Below are 25,730 nucleotides of genomic sequence, written 5' to 3' on the forward strand. Positions count from 1 at the left end.
TTGAGTGAGGAAGAAAAAGATTTGATCCACTTACGATCTGGAATTAATCTGTGTGAATTTAAGAATATATGTTCACACCACAGCTACTACTGTTTAAATGTTTTTGAAAAGTATCAAACAACATGTGTAGACCCACTAAAAAAAACACAAAAAGCCCATCAAAAAATCGTTGAGAAGTGTAGGCTTGGATCTTTCTAAACAATTACTGACAAAAAATATTTGCATAAAACCTGGACAAAAACTTTGCTCAAAATGCCGTAACTTTTGTGAGGAAAAATTAAGAGTTGAAGTCAATGAAAGTGAAACAGATGATGAAGTCATGGTTGAATTAGAATCATTGGAATCCAGAAATGAATCCCTCGTTCAAACAAACATTGCTCTTGATAATTTAGGTTTAACACCGATAAAGCTTCATGGCTTGTAAGAACAAAGTAAACGGTCTTATTTTAAAAGGAAGGTTAGCAGTATTGAAAAGACTGCAAAAAAGGCGGTTTCAAAAGCATTAAAATATGATGCACCAAGTTCTGATGATGATGAAGAAGATACAAGTGTGGTTGAGAGAGCAAAGGATTTTGATGTAATGATTTCTCTTATGAAAGAGACGATTTCATCTGTTGGGAGGTCTAGAAAAATCCAGATTCTGACCTTGGCTCCAGATTCTTGGAGTCGAAATAAAGTGATGAAAGAATTTAATGTAAGTGAGTACATGGTGCGACAAGCTAGAAAGCTAAAATCTGAAAAGGGTATTTTGGAAACTCCTGGTCCAAAAAAAGGTAAAAACTTGAGAGAACTCTATTATTCTTTCAAATGGGAGAATCCCGAGGTAGAAGTAGGATTTTCAAAATTTTGTTTCTTGAGACCTAAATGGTGTATCCTTGCTGGTGCTGCAGGCACACACACTGTACGTGTATGCCGTATCCACCAGAATGTTAAACTATTACTGGATGCTGTGAAAATTGAAGAATCTTATAAAGACTTAATTAAGATGCTTGTGTGCAACACGGAAAACCAAAACTGCATGCTACATCATTGCGACAGCTGTCCTGCAAATACTGCACTAACTGAGTACTCAACTGAAAAACTAAGTGAAGATTATGATTTAGAAGAAGAAATTGTAATCAGTCAGTGGGTTAACACAGACAGGGCACAAATGATCAAACAGTCTATCAGTGTTGAAGACTACATTTCTTTATTGGTTAGGTCATTGGAAAAGCTCACCCCGCACTCGTTTATAGCAAAATCCCAATCAGCAGCCTTTAAAAGATTGAAAGAAGACCCACCACCCAAAACAGCAATTACTGTGATGGATTTCAGTGAAAATTATTCCTTTGTTATACAAAATGAGATCCAAAGTTACCACTGGAATAGAGGTGGTTGTACTCTACACCCAGTTGGAGTTCTTCTAAGAAATGAGGAAAAGAATGTTTTTGTTTCCAACCACTGTTTTATTAGTCATGACCAAGAACATGACACTGGTTTTGTTAACTTTGTACAAAAAGAAATTACAAAGTGGCTGTCATTACATCATACTGACATTGACTCAGTTCACTACTTTACAGATGATTGTGCTGGGCAGTACAAAAATAGAAACAGTTTTAAAAATTTGACTGAACACTTGAGAGACTTTAATTTGAAGGCCCAACACTCTTTTTTTTTTTTTTTTTGCAACAAGTCATGGGAAGTCAATTTGTGATGGCCTAGGAGGAACTATTAAAAGAATTTTAAGGAAAGCCAGTCTACAGCTTTCAGAGAAAGAACAAATAATGACAGCAATCGATGTGTACAAGTTTTGTGAAAAAAATATTGAAAACATTCATTTTCACTTTATTGACAAAAAAGAAGGTGATTTGCTACGGTTAAAACTAGAAAAACGTTTTTCAGCAACCCAAACCATTCATGGAACAAGAAGTTTTCATAACTTCAAACCATTTCCAACAAACAACCTTTAAATTAGAAGGATTACAGATAGTGTAAAACCCTCCTTAGTCTTTTCTTTCCATTCTTCTTCTGATTGCGTTCGTGTTGAACCATCCATAAATAGCTATGTGGCTGCAAATTATGATGGTAATTGGTACTTTGGACTGGTAAACACAATATTCAATGATGAAGAAGATGCAGAAATTCTATTTCTACATCCTTCAGTACCAGCTGCATCATTTTATTGGCCTGAAAGAGAAGATTCTTGCATAGTGCCTTTGGAGCACAGTCTGTGTAGTAGACGCACCTCAATCAAGCGGCACTGGAAGAATGTATTACTTCAAAAAAGACTGTATCAAAAGAACTGAAAGCTCTTGGATGAAGTGGAAAAACAGTTTGAATCAGCATTAATGTTTATTAAAAACACAAAATTACTCAAAAAATTCAATGTTTCAAGCAATCAGTTGGGTTATACATAAGTCTCGTAAGTACACTATCTTTGTACATAATTCTAATGTAATCTACTATAATTAATAAACATGTTAAAAAGCCATCATTATTTTTGTTTTATCAAGTAGCCTATATGTTTAAGAGCAAATTAAAACAAATTTGAGCATTCTATCAGGTTTGAGACTAGATATTGCAATTCTTATAAAACAAAATATCCATATAGAGGGAAACATTCCACGTAGGAAAAATATATCTAAAAACAAAGATGATGTGACTTAGCAAATGAAAGTGCTGGCAGGTCGACAGACACACAAACAAACACAAACATACACACAAAATTCAAGCTTTCGCAACAAACTGTTGCCTCATCAGGAAAGAGGGAAGGAGAGGGAAAGACGAAAGGATGTGGGTTTTAAGGGAGAGGGTAAGGAGTCATTCCAATCCCGGGAGCGGAAAGACTTACCTTAGGGGGAAAAAAAGGACGGGTATACACTCGCCCACACACATATATCCATCCACACATATACAGACGCAAGCAGACATATTTGGGTCTTTAAATATGTCTGCTTGTGTCTGTATATGTGTGGATGGATATATGTGTGTGGGCGAGTGTATACCCGTCCTTTTTTTCCCCCTAAGGTAAGTCTTTCCGCTCCCGGGATTGGAATGACTCCTTACCCTCTCCCTTAAAACCCATATCCTTTCGTCTTTCCCTCTCCTTCCCTCTTTCCTGATGAGGCAACAGTTTGTTGCGAAAGCTTGAATTTTGTGTGTATGTTTGCGTTTGTTTGTGTGTCTGTCGACCTGCCAGCACTTTCATTTGGTAAGTCACATCATCTTTGTATATATATATTCATAGAAAATATTAATATATTTTAATAGTATCATTTTTATCTTCAGATATGTATAATAAATAAACTTGCTGCAAAAATTCATGATGTTATCTAAAAGAGTTTTTAAGATAAGCAATTTTAAAGTTTTGAATACAAATTAAATTTACCATTTCTGAAGGTTCAGAAAACGCGAAACATAAAAACCGTAAAAATTTATAAAAAAAACTATAAGAGATACAGCAAAAAAAAATTGCAGGTGTTGTCAGGATGGTATTAGAACCATTTGAGCCAAATTTCATGAAAATCTAAGGAGGTGGGTGTAAAATTTATTGCTTATTGGGTGATTTGATATGGAATGACCCAGAAGTAGTCAACGACTCACGTACAGTGAATCGATGCACGGAGCACAGTAACACCCAACAGTAAACAGCAGTCACACTAGCTTTTGAGGATTAGCATTTTTTCCAGCAACAGTACACACACAGACACCTAAACACACATTTCATCTAATATACAACATAAAATGTTCACCACATAGACATAAGTGCAAATGTAAGATGGCCTTATATTTCTTGAATTACAAATTTAGGAAAAAACTTCGTCTTATAATCAAGAAAATACAATATTTTAAAAGTTGGTATTGCACACAAAGGAACTTCATATTTTACCCACAGCAAGATGACTCTCTGGCAAACTCTCTTCTTGTGAATGTCACACCTCATTGATGGCCTTGAAACTCAATTAGTTTTTCTGGATGGAGGGGGAGGGGGGGGGGGGGGGTGTAGAGGAGGGAAAGGAGGAAGGCAATAAAGTCTAGAAAAATGGAAAGCGTCTCACTTTTAGTGCTCTGAAATTACCTTATAACTTTCAAATGGAGAAGATGTGGCTTATTGTTTGCGAGACTAATCATTAATTCTAAATGGCTTTTATCACGGCCTTGTGTTTTTAATACATAACATGCGCACACTGTTAAATTAATAGCGTGTGTATCAGATGCATCAGCCTGTTAAAATTGTGGAAGACCCTAACAGAGACTATGTAGCAGCTGCTGCAGAATATCAAAACAAACACTGTCCAAACAGGCCTTGAAAGCCCAACAGAACTGACTGGCTGCTGTTTCACCCTCAGCCCTTAGGTGTCACCAGATACAGATACAGACAGTGGGTATGTGGTCAGCAAAGTGTTCTGCCAGCCATTGTCAGTTTCTGTGACAGGTATTGTTACTTCTCAATGAAATAGCTCCTCAACTGGCCTCACAAGGGCTTAGTGCACCCTGCTTGCCAACAGTACTTGGCAGACCCAGACGGTGACCCAATAAGTGTAGGCCAAGCCTGACAGCATTTAACTTCGGTAATCTGACAGGAACCAGTGTTATCACCACGGCAAGGCCATTAGCACGAGAAAACAAATTTCATGTCGTTGAACATTTTCACCAAAGCGGGTACAATTCTGGAGAGGTAGAAAAACTGAGGTGGAACAATTTCATGGGGAATCTGTACCAGCACTGAAGAACATTTAGTTTTGGGCTACTGAAAAATGATGATTGAAGAACCAATGCTGATTAAAATTGATCTGATTGCTCAGTTGATCACCACAAGAAAGATAACGGGAGAAATTTACATAATGCAAGCCTACCAAGTGAAAATACCATATTTACCAACTGTCTTACATTCACAGCTTAAGCTGTTGCTACTCAGGTCAATGTTTTTACTTTGTGTTAAAGATTAATATACAAGTCATCTTATAATTACAGGTTAAGTTTGGCAACTAAGGTCACGTGCAGATTTATTTTGAAGAATCTGGGAAGGCTGGAGGGGAAACGACGACACCAGCTTGGCTGAGAATTAGGACAAATGTGGGGATGGAAGTGGTGAGTGGGCAGCAATTTTGTCATGCTCCCAACCATGGAAATGTATACCATGCACCTAGACTCTCTTATGAAAATCTACCATGTTTAAACTGCAGTTTTCCTGAATCCACTTGTACTCAGATTTGAACTGACTTTAAAATTGCCCAAATACTCAGCAATAGTATACATTTCTGCAGGAGATGGTAAAAGTCTAGACAGGGGCCAGTTGCATTCTTGTGTGTTTCATGTACCAAAGTTGTCAATGTTTGTCATGAGGTATGAAGGAAACAAAAGCAGGTGTGTCAGCTATTGGTTCCATGCAGCCAATTAAAGAGGAGCAGGCAGATGATATGCTTGTAAGCAAGAGACAAAGAGATACTATCACATTCTCACATCAATATAAATGCAAAATCAGTTATGTATATGGACAAAACAGTTGTGTTCTAAGGTCCCAAAATAACCACAACCTCAGATATTGCAACATATTTGGAAGAAAGAGCCAAATATTTGTGACACCAAAGATTATAAATTTCACTGTTCCTCGTATGTAGAAATACATTGCCTTCTTTCTTGCCTCTCATTAGTTGAAACTACTGTCCCAGATAGTGATAGCAGTGATAATGATGGATGGATGGATGGATGGATGGATAGATGATGATGATGATGATCATCATCATCATCATCAAAATGTAGACAAACAATAAATAGCGTAAGTTTAGCATGCACATTTACTTACTTTCTGTCAATAAAACAGTTTTTGCAATTTTGATTAGTCAAAATATGTACAAATTAAAATTTCCTCAAGGAGCCTCTTAAGAAAATGGAAATCGTCTTACATTCAGGTAAATACGGTATACGAAATACTCAAGACTGCAGGTGCTTCACCTTCCTTTAGATATAATTAGAAATAGAAAGGTTGTGTGCAATTGTCACAAAGCAATTTCTGCAATGTTTAATCACAATCTGCAGGGCTTTCTGCACAGATCTGTAATTGGATGAATTCTGCACCCACGATTTGAAACAAAAGGCAATCAAAACAATATACTGAGGTCAGAGAGAGTTCCCTGAAAGATAATTAGTATTTTCAACTGGTTAAGTGATGACCACAATTTCCTTAGCAAAATCACCATACCTCAGATGACCAGAATACGTTAAGCTTTGTTGTTTGAGTATCTACAGCATGAGCTGACAGGGTGTATACGTGGACAAGGAAAAAAAATTCTGGATTTCCCGGTTAAAAATACACTTTCTCCAGGGTGACAGTATATTTTCCCTTATCAATCCTTTAAATGGTTATGGTTTTATACACGGGCGTACAATTTCCCGGTACTTTAGAAAACGAAACTTCGATGCGCTTTTGTAAGCCGTTCGTAGCTCGTGTCACGTGATCTCACCAGCCGGTGACAGCAGATATTCAGAACATACGACAGTCAGCAGCAACATCACTGTTCAGTAGCATGAACACACAAACAGGGAAAGTTAATAGTTTAAATTAATATACATAGTGTTGCTACAAGAAAAGCAAAGCTTTCACATATAATATTGTTCTCAAGCTGCAAGAGAAGGTAAGCTTTCGTATATACGGTTGATCTTTTTTGCGCGTGTTACACTTTAAGATATATCACACAAATATGGCAGTAAAATTTTTAATAATGAGATAAATGTCTAATCTTCAGGCAGACATGCCAACTTTCAAATGTGAAAAATCGGGAGAATTTTAGCAGTGTACTATTGTGAATTACAACACATCCCTGACAAAGTTGCAATAATTCAATAACTGTAACAATTCCATTACATTTGCTTTATTATTTACATGTAAATACTAAATAATGGACATACCTGAGCCTTCAGACTGTCTAATTTTTATCATGCAACATGCTGAAAAATATGAATGATGAGCTCTGCAGGTTTCTTTGGATTCACACACATTCAAATGAAGCACTCTCGCGAGAACTACAGTTCGAAATTACGATCCGAGGAAACAAATTAACGTATATTAGATTTCTGTTCTGACATTAGCACAGTTTTTGCATGAATAAATCACTGTTATATGATCACACGTTTTCATTTCATAATGCAACCCATATTTGCATGGCATCTTATATCCGCAAGACATCTTTCCCAAATTTAAATCAATTTTATACAGGATGTACATGTTAGGCTTGGCAAATAATTTGAATAGTTTATCAGTCTGAATTTGTCTGATTACGGTAGTTACTTATTCAGCACACCTGTAGCTGACTTAGCCTTCTTCAAAAACTCTGAACTAAATTTCTGCTCAAAGCACTTGCCTTTTTGAATTTACCAAGTTAACATAGACAAGTAGCCCCATACCTTGTCATCCACCAATATATCTAAGGCACAGGATTTTCAAATAGTAAGGAAAGTATTGAAACTGCTCTGAAAATTGGAAGATCGGTCTTCACTGTCGGGAGATCAGGAGGAAGAAGGAAAAAGCTGGAGTCTCCCGCTTAAATCGGGAGAGTTGGCAAGTCTGTTCAGGGTTCGAAATTCTTCTAAATGGCTCGTCATCAAAGAGTTGATTTTTAAATGAGAGTCAAACGCTCTGTGATTTAATAAATTCATGGTACATTCTCGCATGTAGTTCAACTTACGTAAAAGGATATTTACTTTGAAAGTAACGCTTTTCAAACTACTATTTGTAATATTTTCCCGCGACCTGTTAGAAATAGGTTTGTTACAGCAGTTGCCAGAGAGCGCAGATAACAGGCAACACCGCGCTTAGGTAGCTATCATGATGTACGAAGCCCGTATGAACATACGTTTAAAACATTGAAAGATCATACATTATGTCATAAAAGCAACAAGACATTAGAGGATAGTGCAAGAGCATCGGAATTTCGTGAACCATATTAAAATGTGCACATTTAAAGTGCACATTCGTATGTCCAGATTACCAATGAAGTAGGCCTCGAGCTGATATTAAGCTTTTCAGTGTGGTTTTGGGGATGTACATTTTCTTGGAGCACCAGTACTGCATTATATCATGTTCGGTTCTTTATTATGGCGTAATGCCATACGTGCTAGAAAATGGAAATGTACACTTGAAATGCAGCGAACAGTTGAAACTAGCCAGCACTGTGGAATTAAACATTTCATTTCACATACACTGACTGCCTCTGCAGAAAAGGTTAACAAAAGTAAAATTTCTTTCGCAAACAGACTAAAATAACTTCATTGCTCCACAAGGCGATTAATGCTCGACTGTCAGAAAGGTGGAAATAAAATAAAATCTGAAACTAATGACATATTTTAGCCATCCGTAATTATGTGAATGTGTTTTAATTCACTTGATAGCTCCCGACCACAGATATCCGTTTTGTTTTCATTTGACATGAGAGTAAACGAAGGGGAAACAGCAAAATAACTTAACGTAAACATGGGTCATGTGGAGACTACCCATCTACGACATTTGCAAACTGGGTAAAAAAAAAAAAAAAAACGATTTTTCAAAATTGTTCATCTTGTAGCGCACATCTTTCTGAGAAGTCTGAAACAAAACATATGTATTCGAGGAAATGTAAGACATATTATTTGGTCTTAAGTATGCCAAAGTGCAGTGCCACACCTCTTCATGAAGCATTTTTCTACCGCACGTCCAAACTATATTCAGCAGAGTGGAAATTTAAATGTCCTGTGGTGCTTCTCCTCCTCCCAGTTGGCCGGTTTGATAGCCTGGCCCCTCTTAAAATAATAAACTCACAATTAATAGCGGATGGAATTATTTGTAATTGAGAGAACAAGAACTCTTCAGAAAGTCTGAACTCTTTATTGCCTATTAGTTAATAACTTGCTCTTTTGTGTGACATAAAATTAAATAGAGGATGTATAAAACCAATACTGACAAGAGATAAGCAAGAAATTACACATTTCTTCAAACTTTAGCTCCTACCATTTTTTCTCTCTAATCTTGCTAGAGCTTTACATGGCGTGCTTTCCTTTCTGCACCAAAGTTCATCAAACGTTTCGCTACATGAAAAATCGAAATGTTGTTATCTAATACTGAAAAAGCTGTTAATACAAATAATACCCAAGACTGATGTGGTTTCTCGATCTGATTATGTCTATTTTGTCACTGTCTGCTAGGTAAAACAAAATAGGCCTTTCTAATATGGCAGCAATTTTGTAACACACCAAATAAAAAATGGTTCAAAGGGCTCTGAGCACTATGGGACTTAAATTCTGAGGTCATCAGTCCCCTAGAACTTAGAACTACTTAAACCTAACTAACCTAAGGACATCACACACATCCATGCCCGAGGCACGATTCAAACCTGCGACCGTAGCGGTCACGCGGTTCCAAACTGAAGCGCTTAGAACTGCACGGCCACACCGGCCGGCAACACACCAAATAAACGAGACTGTTTTGGCACAAATGGCCATTTTTATAACACAACAGAATATAATCCACGAAGTTCCAATAACAAATGCCTATTAGGCCTACTACAAGCAAAAAGCTTTATGTTAGGAAACAGTTTCACATTTCATTCATATGCACCAGTTTCTCAAGCATGAGATCGAAAAGTGGTATTACGAAATTTTTATATAAATTTGGAATGGTCTTATTCTTCCATAATTTGTGTGATCTCCCTGTTTCTTCTCCTTCCTCGTTCTAACAATCTTGTCATCGCCAATTCTGTAGCTATTCCTGCCATTGTCAAAATTTGTTCACCGATTAACAGGTTTAGTTACCCGCAGTTATTTTCCGGTTAGGCGTTACAGTATTACGTGTTCGAACAACTAGTTTTCTGCATTACTTCCAGAATAGAAGTTACGCCACTTCTAGCCGGGGACTGTGCAACTGGTCTTTACTAGTGTAGCGATCTGGCCAAAAATTTTCTGTCAAAATTTCATTTTCTTGGATACACCGAGAAGATCGTAATCTTTCTCACCTGTCATTTCTGTCAGTCGTTTATTTCCATTCTGGTAGTCTGAATCTATGGATTTCGCTAGTAATTATAACAATGTTGATCATTCACAAACCCAATCAACCACATAATCAGACAGCGATTGGGATTCATCCGTTCGGCTTTACTCCCTCAGCTCGTATAGCCCCGTCCCCTTTTGTCTGCGGAAAGTTTATTTCTAGATGCAACAAGGATTCTCCTGACAGAAACATCACGTACACTATGCACGCATTCAAAAGTTAACTTATGATTAATTCAGAAATCAACTTAAAATGTGTTCAAAAACCTACAGGGAAGCGTTTCAAAATCATATGAATAATCGATAGACAAACGTGCGCTGGATGCTAGGCGCTTTGTGAAAAAGTTTTTTTTCCTCAAGAATATGAATTTGGTGCCCCTTAACCCGGTAGCATCTAGCTGCTTGCTGCGACTGCTTGCACAGCCAACAGCCACATTCCTGTAGCCAGAAGCGGGAGAATCTACTACTCAAACACGACTCAACTGCGAATGCGCATGAGCCCGCTCGTAACTGCTAAAACGAATCTAATATAAAACCCTTCGACACATTTTGCTGTTGCCAGATGCTTGCATGAGCACTGTGTGTCATTGTAGTATATGGCGCATTTCCTTTGCAATTTAAGTTATTTTCGTTTTTTTTTCTCTCGTTTATGTTTTATTGTTGAAATATTATTCTGCAGTAGCGGGATACAATAATATCCTTTGTTAGAGTATCGGTTTTTACCAGTCAAAATTACAAAAATTTAACTGAAAACTAAAACAATGAATAATTCCCGGAATTCTAAAAATATCCCGGGTTGATACCGGTATTCTCCCGGACGAAAAAATTCCCGGGTTTTTCTCCTCCTCAAAAAGCTTACATACAACTAAAGTAGGATTGGGGTTTAGCACCCTGTCAACCCGGATCTCCCGGGTCGTATACACCCTTGTTGAACAAAATGTGGCCAATACTAGTCCACAAAAAAATGCTCTTTCAGTAAGTAAATACACTATCTCACACTACAGAACTGACAATGGCTAATGTGCATTAACTGAACTTTTAATGGGTCTCTTAGCAATTATATTCTTAATATTTAACTCCAAGCAATTTTGCTACCTAGTCACCAAGTTGAAAGTTTGCTTTCACATGAAGATATTTGCATCAAATTAGGAAGTACAAGGTGCTATTAATGAGTGCTTTGCAGCTCTTGACAAAACACATAATTATATAATATAAATAGAACTTGTTTCTCCTCCTCAAAAAGCTTACATACAACTAAAGTAGGATTGGGGTTTAGCACCCTGTCAACCATGAGGTCATTAGAGATCGAGCACAGCTTTGAGAACATTGGGGAAATTGGCTGTGGCCTTTTCAAATGAACTCTCACCACATTCTCCTTCAATCATTTAGGAAAATATAGCAAGCTCCAATGGCTCGACAGAGGTTTGACAATTGCACATAGCATATTCTTACAGCAAATCTGAACAGAATACTATCAAAGAACTATTGAAAAACCACATTTACAATTTCACTCAGTGATATGGGCAAAAATTTACTCTAGCTTGTGTGTGTTTTTGCATTTAACACCAATAATTATCTAGTAAAAGAAGTCCCAATGTTTCAGTACCTGGACAAATCATTGCATTTTTAATGGCCATTGGATCCTTCTTGGACCATTTTTGAACTTCTTCATCCATTTTGGCAATTTTAGCTGGATTCATTGCCCAAAGACAACCTTTACGTTGTTGACTTCCATTTCCTGATGGTTTATCAATTTTCTCAAAACATTTATTCAGGCTTAAGTTGTGCCGTACAGAGTTCTTCCATCCATTTGGTGCCGTTTTGAAGTACGGAAAATGTTCACTGAAAGTAACAAGTTTCATACAGATTACAAAAGCTGACATTTAGTGATATAGCAGACAAACCAAAAATTGCAGAGCTAAAATAGCTTGTACATTATACAATAACTGTTTAAAAAGGCACGTTACACTGGCTGTCAGCAGTCTTATTGGGGTGAGGATGGGGAACTACAAAATAATGGAATACAGAAAGGTACTCCTCTCAATATAGCCCCCCCCCCCCCCCCCAAAAAAAACTCCAAATTCGACTTCTTTTCCAAAAATTAGTTTCCGTGGATATTGAGCCCCAAGCACAATACTTGTTTTAACTTTTAAATTACACATTAAATAATGTTAAGTCACGTCTGTTTATTTCAACAGGGTATGCGCATTTAACTCCTCCTACAAGCTTTAGTTTTGACAGAAACTTGTTTAATACTGAAACACTGTTTTAGTCTTATTTTAGCCACAACCAAGTCGCACATGAGTAACGATGGGCCTCCGCAGGAAACGACCCATGCATGCGCCAGCGTTAACACCGCGACGCTGGCACTACAGCTGAAATGGGCACACGACCATTGGCACGGGACAATGGCGCAGTGGCAGAGTGTTGCATGGTCTGTGAATCCTGATACCTTTTTCATCATGTCAATGGGAGGGTACAAATCCTTCATCTTCCAGGGGAATATCTATTTGACACCTGTACTGCTGGACAGAGACAAGCTGCTGGTGGTGGCTCCATTACCGTGTTTACTTGAATCGAAGCCACACTTTTTCTCCGGTTTTTATAATTCAAAAAACTGCCTGCGGCTTAGAATCTAGTGCAAAGTAAGCAGAAGTTCTGAAAAATGTTGGTAGATGCCGCCACAACTAGCTTCTGACGTCAAATGTATTTAGCGCTACACAGGCACGCTTTACAGACATAAAGATAAATACTGGCACCAAAACCTCTGCATCACTAAAAAAAGAAGAAGAAGAAGAAGAAGAAGAAGAAGAAGAAGAAGAAGAAGAAGAAGAAGAAGAAGGGTGGAAGACGAGCTTTTTTTCTCCACCCCGAGTTTCGACCACTGCATTTTCATACATTATCCAACGAAGTAAATACAAATTCTGTATTGTTCATCTTCTAATGTAGCAGCATTTCAATGCACTACGAAAATCCGACTGGCAAGACTGCTTGGGATGTTTGTCAATATGGCCAACTCTACGTTCTGAATTTTTTCCTACCTGTGAGAAGAGATGGTTGCTAATAGGAACTTTTATGAATTGTGAATCACATGCAGTATTCTCTTCACCATAAGAATAATACGAATATAAACATTTTGCCATGCATTCTTTCGTGTTTGCTGCTATCTCATTTAAATCCTGTCAGCCTAATAAACTACGAAACTAGAGTGAGACAACAGCAAATGCGGAAGAATATACATATCATGTCATGTTATATTCATATTATTCTTATGCCTAATAGTGATACAGTCACAAATAAAGCACGGCAATTGACTAGATTTTTAAATCTAAGATGACTCTAATTTCTGTGCAGAATGTAATGTACTAAAGAGGCTACTGCAAAGATTTTCAAACTGAGAAAATTTTTCACTAAACTCTCGTTCTGAACATCATCTATCATGCACAGTCTATTATTTGGTTCTTGTTGATCATTATCAAAGAAAGCAGCAGTGTAAGTAACAACAAATAGCAGTCTCTTGCCACTGTTTCGCTAATAAAATGATTCCTCTTTTTTTTTTTTTTTTTTTAAAAAAAACTGTAAGCAGCGGTAGTGTGCACAAAAGCAAGCCACGCCGCGAGCGGCCGTAAACACTCATTATCAGAATGCAACAAACAATGCACGACACAGTACAATAATGCATTTTCAGCTAAGAGTGACATAAACACCTATAACAAAAGAGAACGGCACTTATCAGATCAAAGAAAAATAAGCACTCAAGTCAAGCCAGACGAAGCGCGTGAAAAAGGAAGGGTACCCGTATAAATACAGACAGAGTGCCTGACGCATAGCAATGGCTACCTGGTAAAGCTTAACTGCTAAGCTTACGACTCAAACCAAACTACTGTACCTGTATCGTCATTAATTCGACCTAAATTGTGTCTCGTATTACAATGGACCAACTTTGTTTCGATTTGGAGGTGCGGCCAAAAACTTTTCTGTCCCCTTGCATTTCGAGTCTCAGATTTAAGGTGCGGCTTAGATTCGAGTAAATACGGTATGCTCTGGGGAACATTCATGTGGAAATCCATGCGTCCAGTTGGGCTTGTACAAGGCACCATGACGGCCAAGGAGTAATGTACACTCCTTCACGACAATCAAATTTCCCCGATGGGAGTGGCTTTATCGACAAGATAATGCACTATGTCACAATGCCAGGAGCGTGATGGAGTGGTCCGAGGAACACAGTGGCAAGTTACAATTGAAGTGCTGCCCCCCCTCCTCCCCCCAAACCGCCAGATCAGAACCTGATTGAGCACATCTGGAATGTGACTGAACATGGTATCAGAGCTCATTACCCACCCCATCCCAGAATTTGTGAGAATTGGTTGACTTATGTGAGCAGATGTGTTGCCAACTCCCTCCAGGGGCATACCAAGGCCTCACTGCTTCCACACCACACCACACCACGTTGCCAATGGTGCCAGTGGCGTAGTTGGACGTACCGGGTATTAGATAGGTGGTCATGCTGTTCTGGCTCATCAGTGTATTTATTAGAGCATAGAGCTTACAAAAGTAACTAGCTATTTCATTTCCCGATCTTAACACGGAAAAATTAAGTGCTGAAGATCTCTGTTAAATTTAATTTCCTTAAAAGCATCACAGACTCCAAGAAGTAATGCAGAACATGAAGTATAATACTTTGAAAGCTAGATTACACTGTTGCACCAGAAAATTCTCACAAGTACTCAAAGTATTAAGATTTTTCATAACTGGTGAGAGCTAATTGTTATATACAAGAGCCAAGTATAAACAATAACAGCAATTTAACCTAGGCTTTCATGAAAAGTAATCTTCTGTGCTGTATGTGCTGTTTTACCAGTTTGTTAAGCCCAATAAATATGCCTCACTTGTGGACAAAGTCATTTGTTGTGTGAGAACATTACGGTCAAAGATCAAGTCTATGATGATCTCAGATGCTGATTTTTATATGAACTGCATGCAAGAAGGAGCAACTCGGCTAGCAAAGTATATGTGGGATGTCCTCTCTTGGAACTACCATCGTTAAATGTGACTTTCCCCCAAGAGATAAGTAGATTGTCTGACTATGGCAAAAAAATATACGCCCTTGCCCATTCGAGAAGGAAAAAAACTGTTACGCTGGCACTGACTAATTGCAAGAGCATTCATTTAATGTTCCTAGAATTGTTCTAACAAGAATAATAATTAATAATACCACACTACTGTAAATGAGAAGTTGATTGAAAATAGAAATAAATAGTGTTGAAGACATTAGTTCTAAATGGAACAGACATCATCATAATTGGTTTTGACACACTGAAAAATGGTAGTATAAAAATGAAACAGTATTATTCCTATTTACACTTAATATCTGCAAATTCTTTATGTGCTTAGTGATGTCATTAAATGGAATTATATGTTTCTAAGTGCATTTGAGAGCTTCTAAAAATTGTTATCTTATATAACCCTGGATACAGTTTACGATAATTCCTCCTTAAAATGAAGGGGAAGAATTTGAGAAAAATAAAACTCTAAGACTGTTGACACACTGTAATCCTTTCAATATGACTACAGTATGTAGACATCACACAATGGCAAAGTGGACTTCACATTTAACACTTTCTTGAACACATTTCACAGAAAACCGTTGCAACATATAATATTAAGTACACTCAAATGCTGTGGGGAGAAAAATAACTGAATTATAGTGTAACAGTCCTACAATACACTTGTAAACAAAAATTCAACTGGCATTAACCACACTGAAAATTACTCAACTTACTGTGTGCTATGTTTAGTTGAAAACTTTGTTGATATTTTGAATTGCTTATAAATACTACGTATATCCATGTTAAATGGGAGACAGAAAGTTCGTCAAACTGCTCTTCCTGACAATGTTATGATTTTTCATGTGTTCCTAATTGGAAATCAAAGGGGATAATTTGAGTTAAATGTGATGCATATTGCTGTGTTCACATGTCAAAAAACACAGCACTGGGTTTATAATTACCCTGTTACTACTTTTTCAGGTCAAACTTTCTACTTATTTGTAACAAAAAAAATAACTGAGCTTGTTAATTAAAGAGAAGAAACTTTTCAGTTTTGAAGAAGGAATGGTAGGGATGACAACATATACTATCTTAGTATTTAAACAATTATAATGCAAACACTGAGGTTTATTTCTTATCATATGGAACGAGTTCCTGAGGTTAACTTCATTTTGACCCAGTTGCTGATAACAGCATTATTAACAAAAATTATGAAAATATAATTCTGCCGTGCTGTTACTTACACCCACCACACTACGAACACCAAACATTCAGCCAATTCCACCTGGGCACCTTCCTTTTAATGACCATGAAAAAGCTTTACTGAAATTACTCCATCGCTGTCATCCATGTATATGACATTGTAACTGTCATTATTTAACGATGTGTCAGTTTTTATAAAAAAAATTTTGAACAGGTTCAGTCTGCCATGCTTTACCATGACACATTGTGAATAACTAATGTTTTTCATCCAGTTTTCAGAGGTGACTTTCCTAACAGCTTTGTTGCCAAGTGTCTCAATTGAAGACAGTATTTTTTTAATTATTATTATGGCAATGCCCTTGTCAAGAGAACAACGTTGAACATTTCAACAATATTTGAGAAAGCTGCTCCTGACAAGGGAACCTCCCCCCCCCCCCCCCCCCCCATCGCACCCCCCTCAGATTTAGTTGTAAGTTGGCACAGTGGATAGGCCTTGAAAAACTGAACACAGATCAATCGAGAAAACAGAAAGAAGTTGTGTGGAACTATGAATAAAATAAGCAAAATATACAAACTGATTAGTCCATGTTCAACATGGGCAACACAAGGATTAAGTGAGCTCAGGAGCGCCGTGGTCCTGTGGTTAGCATGAGCAGCTGCGGAACGAGAGGTCGTTGGTTCAAGTCTTCCCTCGAGTGAAAATTTTACTTCCTTTATTTTCGCAAAGTTATGATCTGTCCGTTCGTTCATTCATTGACGTCCCTGTTCACTGTCATAAGTTTAGTGTCTGTGTTTTGCAACCGCACTGCAAAACCGCGCAATTAGTAGACGAAAGGACGTGCCTCTCCAATGGGAACCGAAAACATTTGATCGCAAGGTCATAGGTCAACCGATTCCTCCACAGGAAAACACATCTGATATATTCTATACGACACTGGTGACAGCATCTGCGTCACATGACAGGAATATGTTGTCGACCCACCTAACTTGTACACTAGGCGAATGGGTAAAAAGATTCTTCTACCTTGCCCGATTTAGGTTTTCTTGTGGATGTGATAATCACTCCCAAAAAAGTGATGAAAACATAAGAGTTTGTCACATAAACTGCAACAAATGAATGCAACAGTTTCACAGTCGCACAGTTTTCCCTGTGCTCTGTCAAATCATATGTATTTAACGTTTTCATATTTTTCCATGTGTAGACCGTCAAATCCTGCGTATGTCCAAGCAAATCTGAACATGTCCTGGAATTTTGGAGAGCGAAGTTGATGACATATGAGTGCCTGAACTTTGATAACTGACACAGATGGTCAGATAATAATTGTCTGAAAATAAACAATTAAACTTTTCACTCGAGGGAAGGCTTGAACCTAGGCCCTCTCGTTCCGCAGCCACTCACGCTAACCACGCGACCTCCTGAGCTCACATATCCTTGATGTTGCATACCTTGCGCAGGGACTACTCAGTTCGTATATTTTGCTTATTTTTTTCATAGTTCCACACAACTTCTTCCTGTTTTCTCGATTCATCTGTGTTCAGTTTTTCAACGCCTATCCACTGTGCCAACATATAACTAAATCTGAGGGGAGTGCGATGGGGAGATTCCCTTGTGAGATTCCTCAGTATCGCACGACGAACAACACACAATAGCAGCAACAGATATAACAGATAACATAATAACCCCAAAATGTAAGAAATCTCTATATTTCAAGATTAAGCAACCTGAACTGTCGGGCAATGCAACTAGGAAATGCAGCAGTAGTGGTGAAGTGGCGGTGGGATGGGGGGTGGGGGGTGAGAACGGCTGCATGCGAGCCGCACCTTCCATGTAAGGCTCATCCCACTATTTCCTTTGTAGCTGTGAATCCTAAAGCAAGTCTGAACAAACAATAGGCTGTTCTAAAACCCTGTACCATAAGGAACACCACCCCCAACCCACTCAATCAGCTTCTCTGAATGTCCTAGATCGGAACTGCCATTACAAGTCCTTCAATTTCATAATCTACCTGGACTCAGTCTCTGCTAGCCCCTGTCCTACATGCACATCCATCCCTGTCCTCAAGTCTTCCGTTCCCTCCTCCCCCCTCTACTGTAAGCAATCTATCCATTGCTCTGTCCCACAGTGTTTTCTCCAAGATTTATATTCGTATTTTCCATCATCTCAAATGACAACTCCATTTTGTTTGCAACATGCAACTTCTGCTGTCTGTACAAGGGCAGGCTCAATGGTACCACATTCCTATCCCTCCCTAGCTGTCAACTAATCTTCATTCTCTACAACTTACACAACCCTACATCCCAACTTGTCTGCAGTGCAGGAATAATATAGCCATGTGCACAGATATGCATCTACGAGCAGCTACCCTCCACCACTATCACTGAAAATTTGTGACACCCATAACAAGGCATGGGGGACACAGAAAGAGCCTCCAAGGGCAGTGAGTGTTTCACACTTTAACACACACTTGGGCATACCCTGGGCAACGGTTGAAATTACGCTCAACTGGTTGGTCTTTCGACTACAGAAGTGTTGCGATGAGCGATTAAAAAAAAAAAGCGCAGGATCTTTCTCAATACCAAAATTGACAATAATGACCATAAACATTGAAGGCCTGGCAGCCAGCTAAGAAAAACTTCGACAAATTGTGTGTCAAGATATGAATTGTGATGTACTGTGCATGTAAGAAACACACAGAGATATCACTCAATGAATACTAAAAATACCAGGCATGCACACTGCCACTGAGAGACCAAACAGGCAGTATGGTACTGCCATTTTTGTGAGATACTGTGTAGCAGTGCTCTCAATTTATCAGGAAAACGATACTGCAATCTTAACAGTTTTACTTAACACTTGTCTACAAGTCTCCAGCTGAAAAATTTAACTTCAGTCCACTAGTAAATTTACAAAATCAGGACACCCACTTCGTTGTTAGTGTCTTCAACAGCCACATTAACATATGGGGCTACAAGGGTGATCATGTAAATGGAGAGGAGGTACTAAGAGTTGGTTGACTACAGAAGATTAACTCTCTTGCATGACAGCAAGCTACCATCTTCACTTAACAAGAGCAGCTGGAAAAGGGGATATAAGCCCGACCTGCTTTTCGTCAGCAACACCATTTCCCCATCACTGTATGAAGACTGCATTATTACCTGTACCTGGCACCCAACATAGGCCAATGTGCTGTCAGGTGTTTGCAGCCATCAAACCACAAATGATCCCATTCTGCAGGTGGTTTAATTGTAAGAAGGCCAACTGGACGAGTTATATGGAAACTCTGAATGAGGCAATACTAAGCATCGAACCCATGCCAGACTCCTACGACCATTTAGATGCAGTGAAGAGGTGCCCTTGTGCTTCGACCCCCAGAGGCTGCCGTACAACATATATTCCAGGTATGACTGAAGAATTAATGTCAAAACTGCAATAACACCTTAGACTGTTTGATGAAGACCTGTTCAACAAAGATACAGTAAAATTAAGACAGACATTATCCCAGCAATTGGGAAAAGTCTCTCAAAATTGATGGACTGAAATGGTAGAGAGTATTGAGGTGTCTAAGAGTAGCAGAAAAGCTTGGAATTGCTCAAATGACTCAATAATGACCCTACTATCCCCAAAATAAGACCCAACATTACCCCAAATGAAGTTGCCCACCAGGTGCTGCTGAACGAGACAACTGAAGAAAGAAAGAAAAAAAATAGGGATAGCCCATCAACATCCAGAAACAAAAGTGCTATAATAACAGCCTATCATGACAACATATTCCTAAAATCCCACAGAAGGACAAAGACATACTGAAACCTCACAAGCCAGCTTGTGATCCAAGAACTTCTGCCCTATATCTCTTTGTGACATCTTTATAAAATCCTCGAAAGAATGTTGCTCCATTGTCTCGGCGCTGTCATCGAGCCACAACTGATTTCACAACTAGCTGGATTTAAACCAGATACAAATTTTACAGCACAAATACTCATTCTGACACAGAATACTGAGGATGGTTTTGAGTGGGGTCTGGTCACAGAAGCAGTATTCGTGGATCTCTTTGCAGCTTATGATACTGTGCCGGACAATATCATTCTGCAGAAACAACATCAACTAATGAGAGATGAGTTTACCAGTTTCCTAGGAACTCTCCCTCAGAGCCACAGATTCTACGTCAAACTAGATGGCAAGAAAAGTAGATAGAGAATACAAAAAGCAGCCTGCCTCAAGGTTGCATCCTGGTACCAGCCCTGTTTAACATCTATACCAACAATCAGCCACAACCTCTTAACACAAAAAGCTTCATCTATGCTAACGATGTGGCACTAATATCTCAAGTCAAAGGTTTCAAAACAATAGAGAGACATCTAACAAATGGACTTCACACTCTCACGGCATACTACCAAAACAACAACCTGAAACAAAATCCACCTAAAACTCAAGTATGTGCTTTTCATCTATGAAACAAAGACGCCAACAGAAAATTAAAAGTCATATGGAATAGCATGGAGCTGGAGCCCTGTCACAATCCAAAATATCTGGGGTCACACTGGACCATACACTAACATTTAGGTAGCACTGCCTAAACACAAAGCAAAAAGTATCCCCCCCACAATGACATCATCAGAAAAGTCACAAGTAGCAGATGTGGTGCCCAACCAAAAGTACTCAGAACATCTCGCACTCGCATTATGTTACTCTGATACTGAATACACCTGCCCTGTTTGGTACAGTTCTGAACATGCTAGGCATGTGGATGCTGCCCTCAACGAGACATGTAGAATAACATCAGGAAGCCTGAGAGCAACACCTACCTACAAACTCTACAGCCTGGAGGGGATAGCCCGACCAGATATTAGACGGGAAGCTGCCGTGAATACAGAGAGAAGCAAAGTGGAATTAAAGGCTGCTCACCTATTGCATGGACACCAACCTCCCCCATGCAGGCTCAAATCTAGGAAGAGCTTTCTAAAAATTTCCATGAAAGACAGTATGTCACCATCAATGGCACGACAAAACCTGTGGAAAACCAGAAATGCAGATACTGCATCTTGGATCCCTCCTTTGGAATGAATGTACATGTCTCACTGCCATCAAATCAAAGCTTGAACACTACAGAGCTTTACTGTACTGTGTTCAAAATTATTTTAGGAATGACAACTATAAAAAAAGTAGTGGAGTTAATCTCATGCCAAGGCATGTCATGTTTTCAGCCCATCTCACAAGACCTGTAGCCACAGCAACCACTTGCCATTACCAAACCTCCACCACCATAACTACCAAACTTCCACCTTGCATTACATTTGAATTTCAGGCAGCTTGCTGTACTGTGTGATGTTTTAGTTTTTCAAATGTTATGGGTGGAAAAGTTCGACACCGATCTCTTGGCCAGCATATTGCCATAATATGTTAGTTGACATTTGCCTTCCCACTCAGACGCATAGAAAGTCTTACACTTCATATTAAACCCCACTGCCTTAATTCTCTATCAAGTTTTGTGGAATTTTTCACAATATAGTTGATATTCAGCACTCCAATAATTAATAAGTACACTGAGAAAGAAAAATTGCATAAACTTCTCTATGTAAACAAGGTAACTGGGAAAAAACTGCCACAGCTCTAATGTAAACATGAACTTGTGAAGACGAACAAAATTTTTGAGAAAGAAGAGCAGCTAGAAAATAAATCAAGACTGGCAAATACAGAGTAAAAAAAAAAATGGATTAGCAGATTAAAAACACAGATTAATTTGCTCTGGCTGCAAAATGTTATTTTGTTTATTGCAGTTATTAGTGCAGAAAGGAACATCTGACACTTAGCAGATCATTGGTCATCCTTAAGGATGCAAATCTTTTTTGAGGTAGTCCATGGAACAGACATTCGTCAAAGAATGACACAAGCGTATGGAGAGCACTGAATGTCTGTTGCAATTCTGGCACTCAGTCCGAATTCTGTAGCCATGGCTACCACCGTAACTCACCAGTCTTCAATAATGAGAGCATCCACCTGCTGGACGTTGGCAATGGTAATGTAGTGTGGCATTCCATCATCAGTCTGACACACACACACACACACACACACACACACACACACACACACACACACAGAGAGAGAGAGAGAGAGAGAGAGAGAGAGAGAGAGAGAGAGAGAGACCCTTACTCTATACTGTAATCTGCATGCAAAGGCACGAGACCTTCAACTACCATAATTTTAAAGTCAGCAACTGAAGTCGGTATAGATGGGTAAGCAACTGCCATGGAAATGTACAGAGTAAAAGTTTCTTTTTTTTCTCACCAAGAGGAATTAATGTACTAAACATGCTTAGGCAAGAGGATAGTGATCTTCAACAAAGTAACACTGATCCAGGAAATAATCAAATCTTAATGTGCACAACTGAAGACACATTAGAGAAGCTACTTCTGAGTTGTATATGTTATCTACAGTAAATGCAGGTCATTTCCTTAATTCTCATTTTAATTTACTAGGTGCAAGGTGTATATGATAAGTGGAATAGTAACGTATTTACCAGAAACAATTAACAGCTGTCAGGGGCACCAATAATGCAATCATATCAACCTGATACACAATATTTCTTTACACTACTACATCCATCATACTACAACAATTAAGTTTACAAACATTATATTGTTTCTGTCAACATGCATTACAAGTCAGAAGAGATTTTATTTCTGGCACTTACAAGTGCATACCATGTAACAAATGATAAACATTGATGGCAACACCAAAACAATTACGTAGAATATGAGGTATTAGTCAGAGGCAAATAATCACAGACACATTGAAGCATTATCTAAAGAACATTCAAAACATCAATGTATAAAAGGCTATTTCACTGTGTGTATTTTATAGCATATACTCAATGTACAGTCACAGGGTGTACAGCAGCAAGTTCAATATGCAGTGACCAAACTTTCTAAGGGCAGTAACTTGTCAACATCACACAGTGAAAAATGTAAAGACTAAGGCAAAAATACATCACAGCACTTTAAACTTAACTACAACTAAATGTGATATTATTGCTGGAAAGCAGTAATTTCTTAAAACAGCTGAGCAATTAACACAAAAACTGAATTGAAATTTTATGCTGCAGCCAAATAGTTAATGTAGAGGCTGAAAATGAGTTATCTGCAAATGCCTTATTGCTTGTGACACCACAACAATGTTCCTTCTTTGTGGTATTTGTCACGTTTTGAACTTCATTAAGTGCTACAAAATTAATTCAGAGGACCTCAACCAAATTTATACTTCTGTCTACTCATTGACATAATTCTCAAAGCCCTGTCCAAAATATAAATAAAATTTTATTTAGTCTATTGTTTGTAACCTTCACCCATTGTACATTTCAGTGGATCTCAATATAAGTGCAAGGCACCAGACAAAGAATGGAGCTAATAACATTCATGCTGCTGGGTATAAATGGGAAAGACAAAAGCAAACTATACAACACAGATGGAGAGACTATGGTGCAACTATGAACTTTATGTTAAAAATGGGCCACAAAACTTACTCCTGTAAAGTAAGTTGTTAGTCACACTTAGTAGATGCTGTGATGGTTCACACTAAGAAATGTCAGCACCACCAATGGCGATGACTGATGCATAATCTTTAGGTGCTTCAACTTAATACAGCATCTGTTAAATACAGGTAGTGTATTTTCTGCAGCAGAACTGTAGAAACAACAAATTTTTTCCTCAAAGAATATGGTAATAAGGAGGCAAAATAAGTCTGATGGTTCAATTTTTCAGGCCATTTCCTGAAGACCTGCTACCATAGTTTTAGAGTTCTTTGCAGTCAAAACATTTCAGTTACAAATTTTACATACAAGTACATAATGCTACACACTAAGCTTAAAATTACAGCTGATAAAACTGTAATTGTTACTCACCACATGAAATTATAGATTTCGGATACAGGTAAACTCCCAGTCCTGCTGTTTTTTAAAGCCATGGCAATAAGACACGAGTAAGAGTAGGCAGGCTTTGGATAAGGTCTCTCATCAAACTCCATATCAAAGTTTTTGGTGTCACGTTTCCTACTATTAGGCTGTGGTTGCAAGGACCTTGCAATTAAATCCGCATTACTCTGATGAACAGGAACATGATCCTTCTGTGTAAACTTTGTACTGCTGATAATGTTTGGGACACTTTTTGTTGTCATTACTGACTGAAAAGCATCGGTCTTAGTGATGACTTTGTTGACACTGTGAGACACTGTTGAAGCATTCAATGCTGTTGACAACTGGTTTACTGGAGTTTCTATTCTGGTTGTGGAAGCTGAAACCGTTTGGGACATAACAGTATTTCCTGAAGAACTTGGCACTGAACTGTTTAAGTTGTCTGACAGCTTTTCTTCACAAGGCATCAAGGGTTTACTAACAATAACACTAACAGTCTTAGGTGGTGCCTGAGGAACAGTCACAAATGTCACTGGCAACACAGTACTTGGATTTAACTTCACTGCAGTAGTATCACAACCCAGTAAATCCAGGTTCAAATTTGAACTGGATGAGTTACTATTTTCACTATACAAGCAGCCATTAGTAAGCCACATTGCCATATCATCTGAAGTACCCAATGCCCCTTCTAAGTCTACCGGAGGAAATTCTCCACTTAACGAGAGGCTGAGGTCTGTCCCCAGAACACTTTCCAAATCTGATTTGTAGTCACAGTCAAGCATCTCTTGGAGAGATAAAGACATTGTATCCTGTGTACTGAAAAAAGGATCCATTTTTGTAACTTCTGCAATAAAGAAAAATATATTAGAAAATAATGCCCAGTCCTCTTATAATTAACTACAGTACAATCATCAACAACTTACCCAGGTTACATTCTTGCTCATCCAGCAAATACAACCACACTACACTACTTTCGACGAAGTACAATATTAATGACTAATCATCATCTCGTCAAAGCACTACCAGTGCCTGAAAATGCAAGACATGTTGCTATTTATATAGACATGATGGAGCATATTATGGAGTACATCTACACACACACACACACACACACACACACACACACACACACACACACACACACACACAACCTTTCACAAGAATTATTAATCTCAGACATAGCCATAACAGTTAAGAAATTGTAATTTTTGCGTAAATGTTTAGCCTACATTAAGTTGTATGTAGTTGCAGGTGACAAACTGCAATGAAAAACAGTAACTGTAAAAATGTAATACAGCAGGAAAACCACACCATGTGGTAAGAAGGTATGAAAACACAATTTTATGTGCTCTTCAAAAACCTGTAATTACGATTTAAAAACTAATATTTATATGTATTAAACAGTAAAGAACATTCCTTATCTTTAACAGCCATAATAATAAAAAAACACTGATGATGCTGCAACTGCAGTGGTACATGTCTGGGACAAAAAATAAAATCATGTTTTGCTAAAGGTGGACCCCACTCAAAAACATATGTTGCTGTTAAAGCAAACACAGACAAAAGAGCTTCAACATCA

At 38.3% G+C, this 25,730-nt stretch overlaps 1 protein-coding gene across 2 annotated transcripts in view; it reads right to left on the reverse strand.

Moving 5' to 3' along the window:
* The window catches only part of LOC124555053 (forkhead box protein P2), a 76,065-nt gene that overhangs the window by 34,616 nt on the left and 15,719 nt on the right, over positions 1–25,730 (reverse strand). For both annotated transcript variants that reach the window (XM_047128827.1, XM_047128826.1), the window contains 3 exons: positions 25,075–25,180; positions 24,143–24,995; positions 11,603–11,838 (listed from right to left, as the gene is read on the reverse strand). In XM_047128827.1, coding sequence (XP_046984783.1) covers positions 11,603–11,838; positions 24,143–24,984 — 1,078 coding nt within the window. In that variant the 5' untranslated portion in view covers positions 24,985–24,995; positions 25,075–25,180. The remainder of the gene's footprint in view (positions 1–11,602; positions 11,839–24,142; positions 24,996–25,074; positions 25,181–25,730) is intronic.

This window comes from Schistocerca americana, chromosome X, assembly GCF_021461395.2.
Source record: "Schistocerca americana isolate TAMUIC-IGC-003095 chromosome X, iqSchAmer2.1, whole genome shotgun sequence".
In the NCBI taxonomy this organism is placed as follows: Eukaryota; Metazoa; Arthropoda; class Insecta; order Orthoptera; family Acrididae; genus Schistocerca; species Schistocerca americana.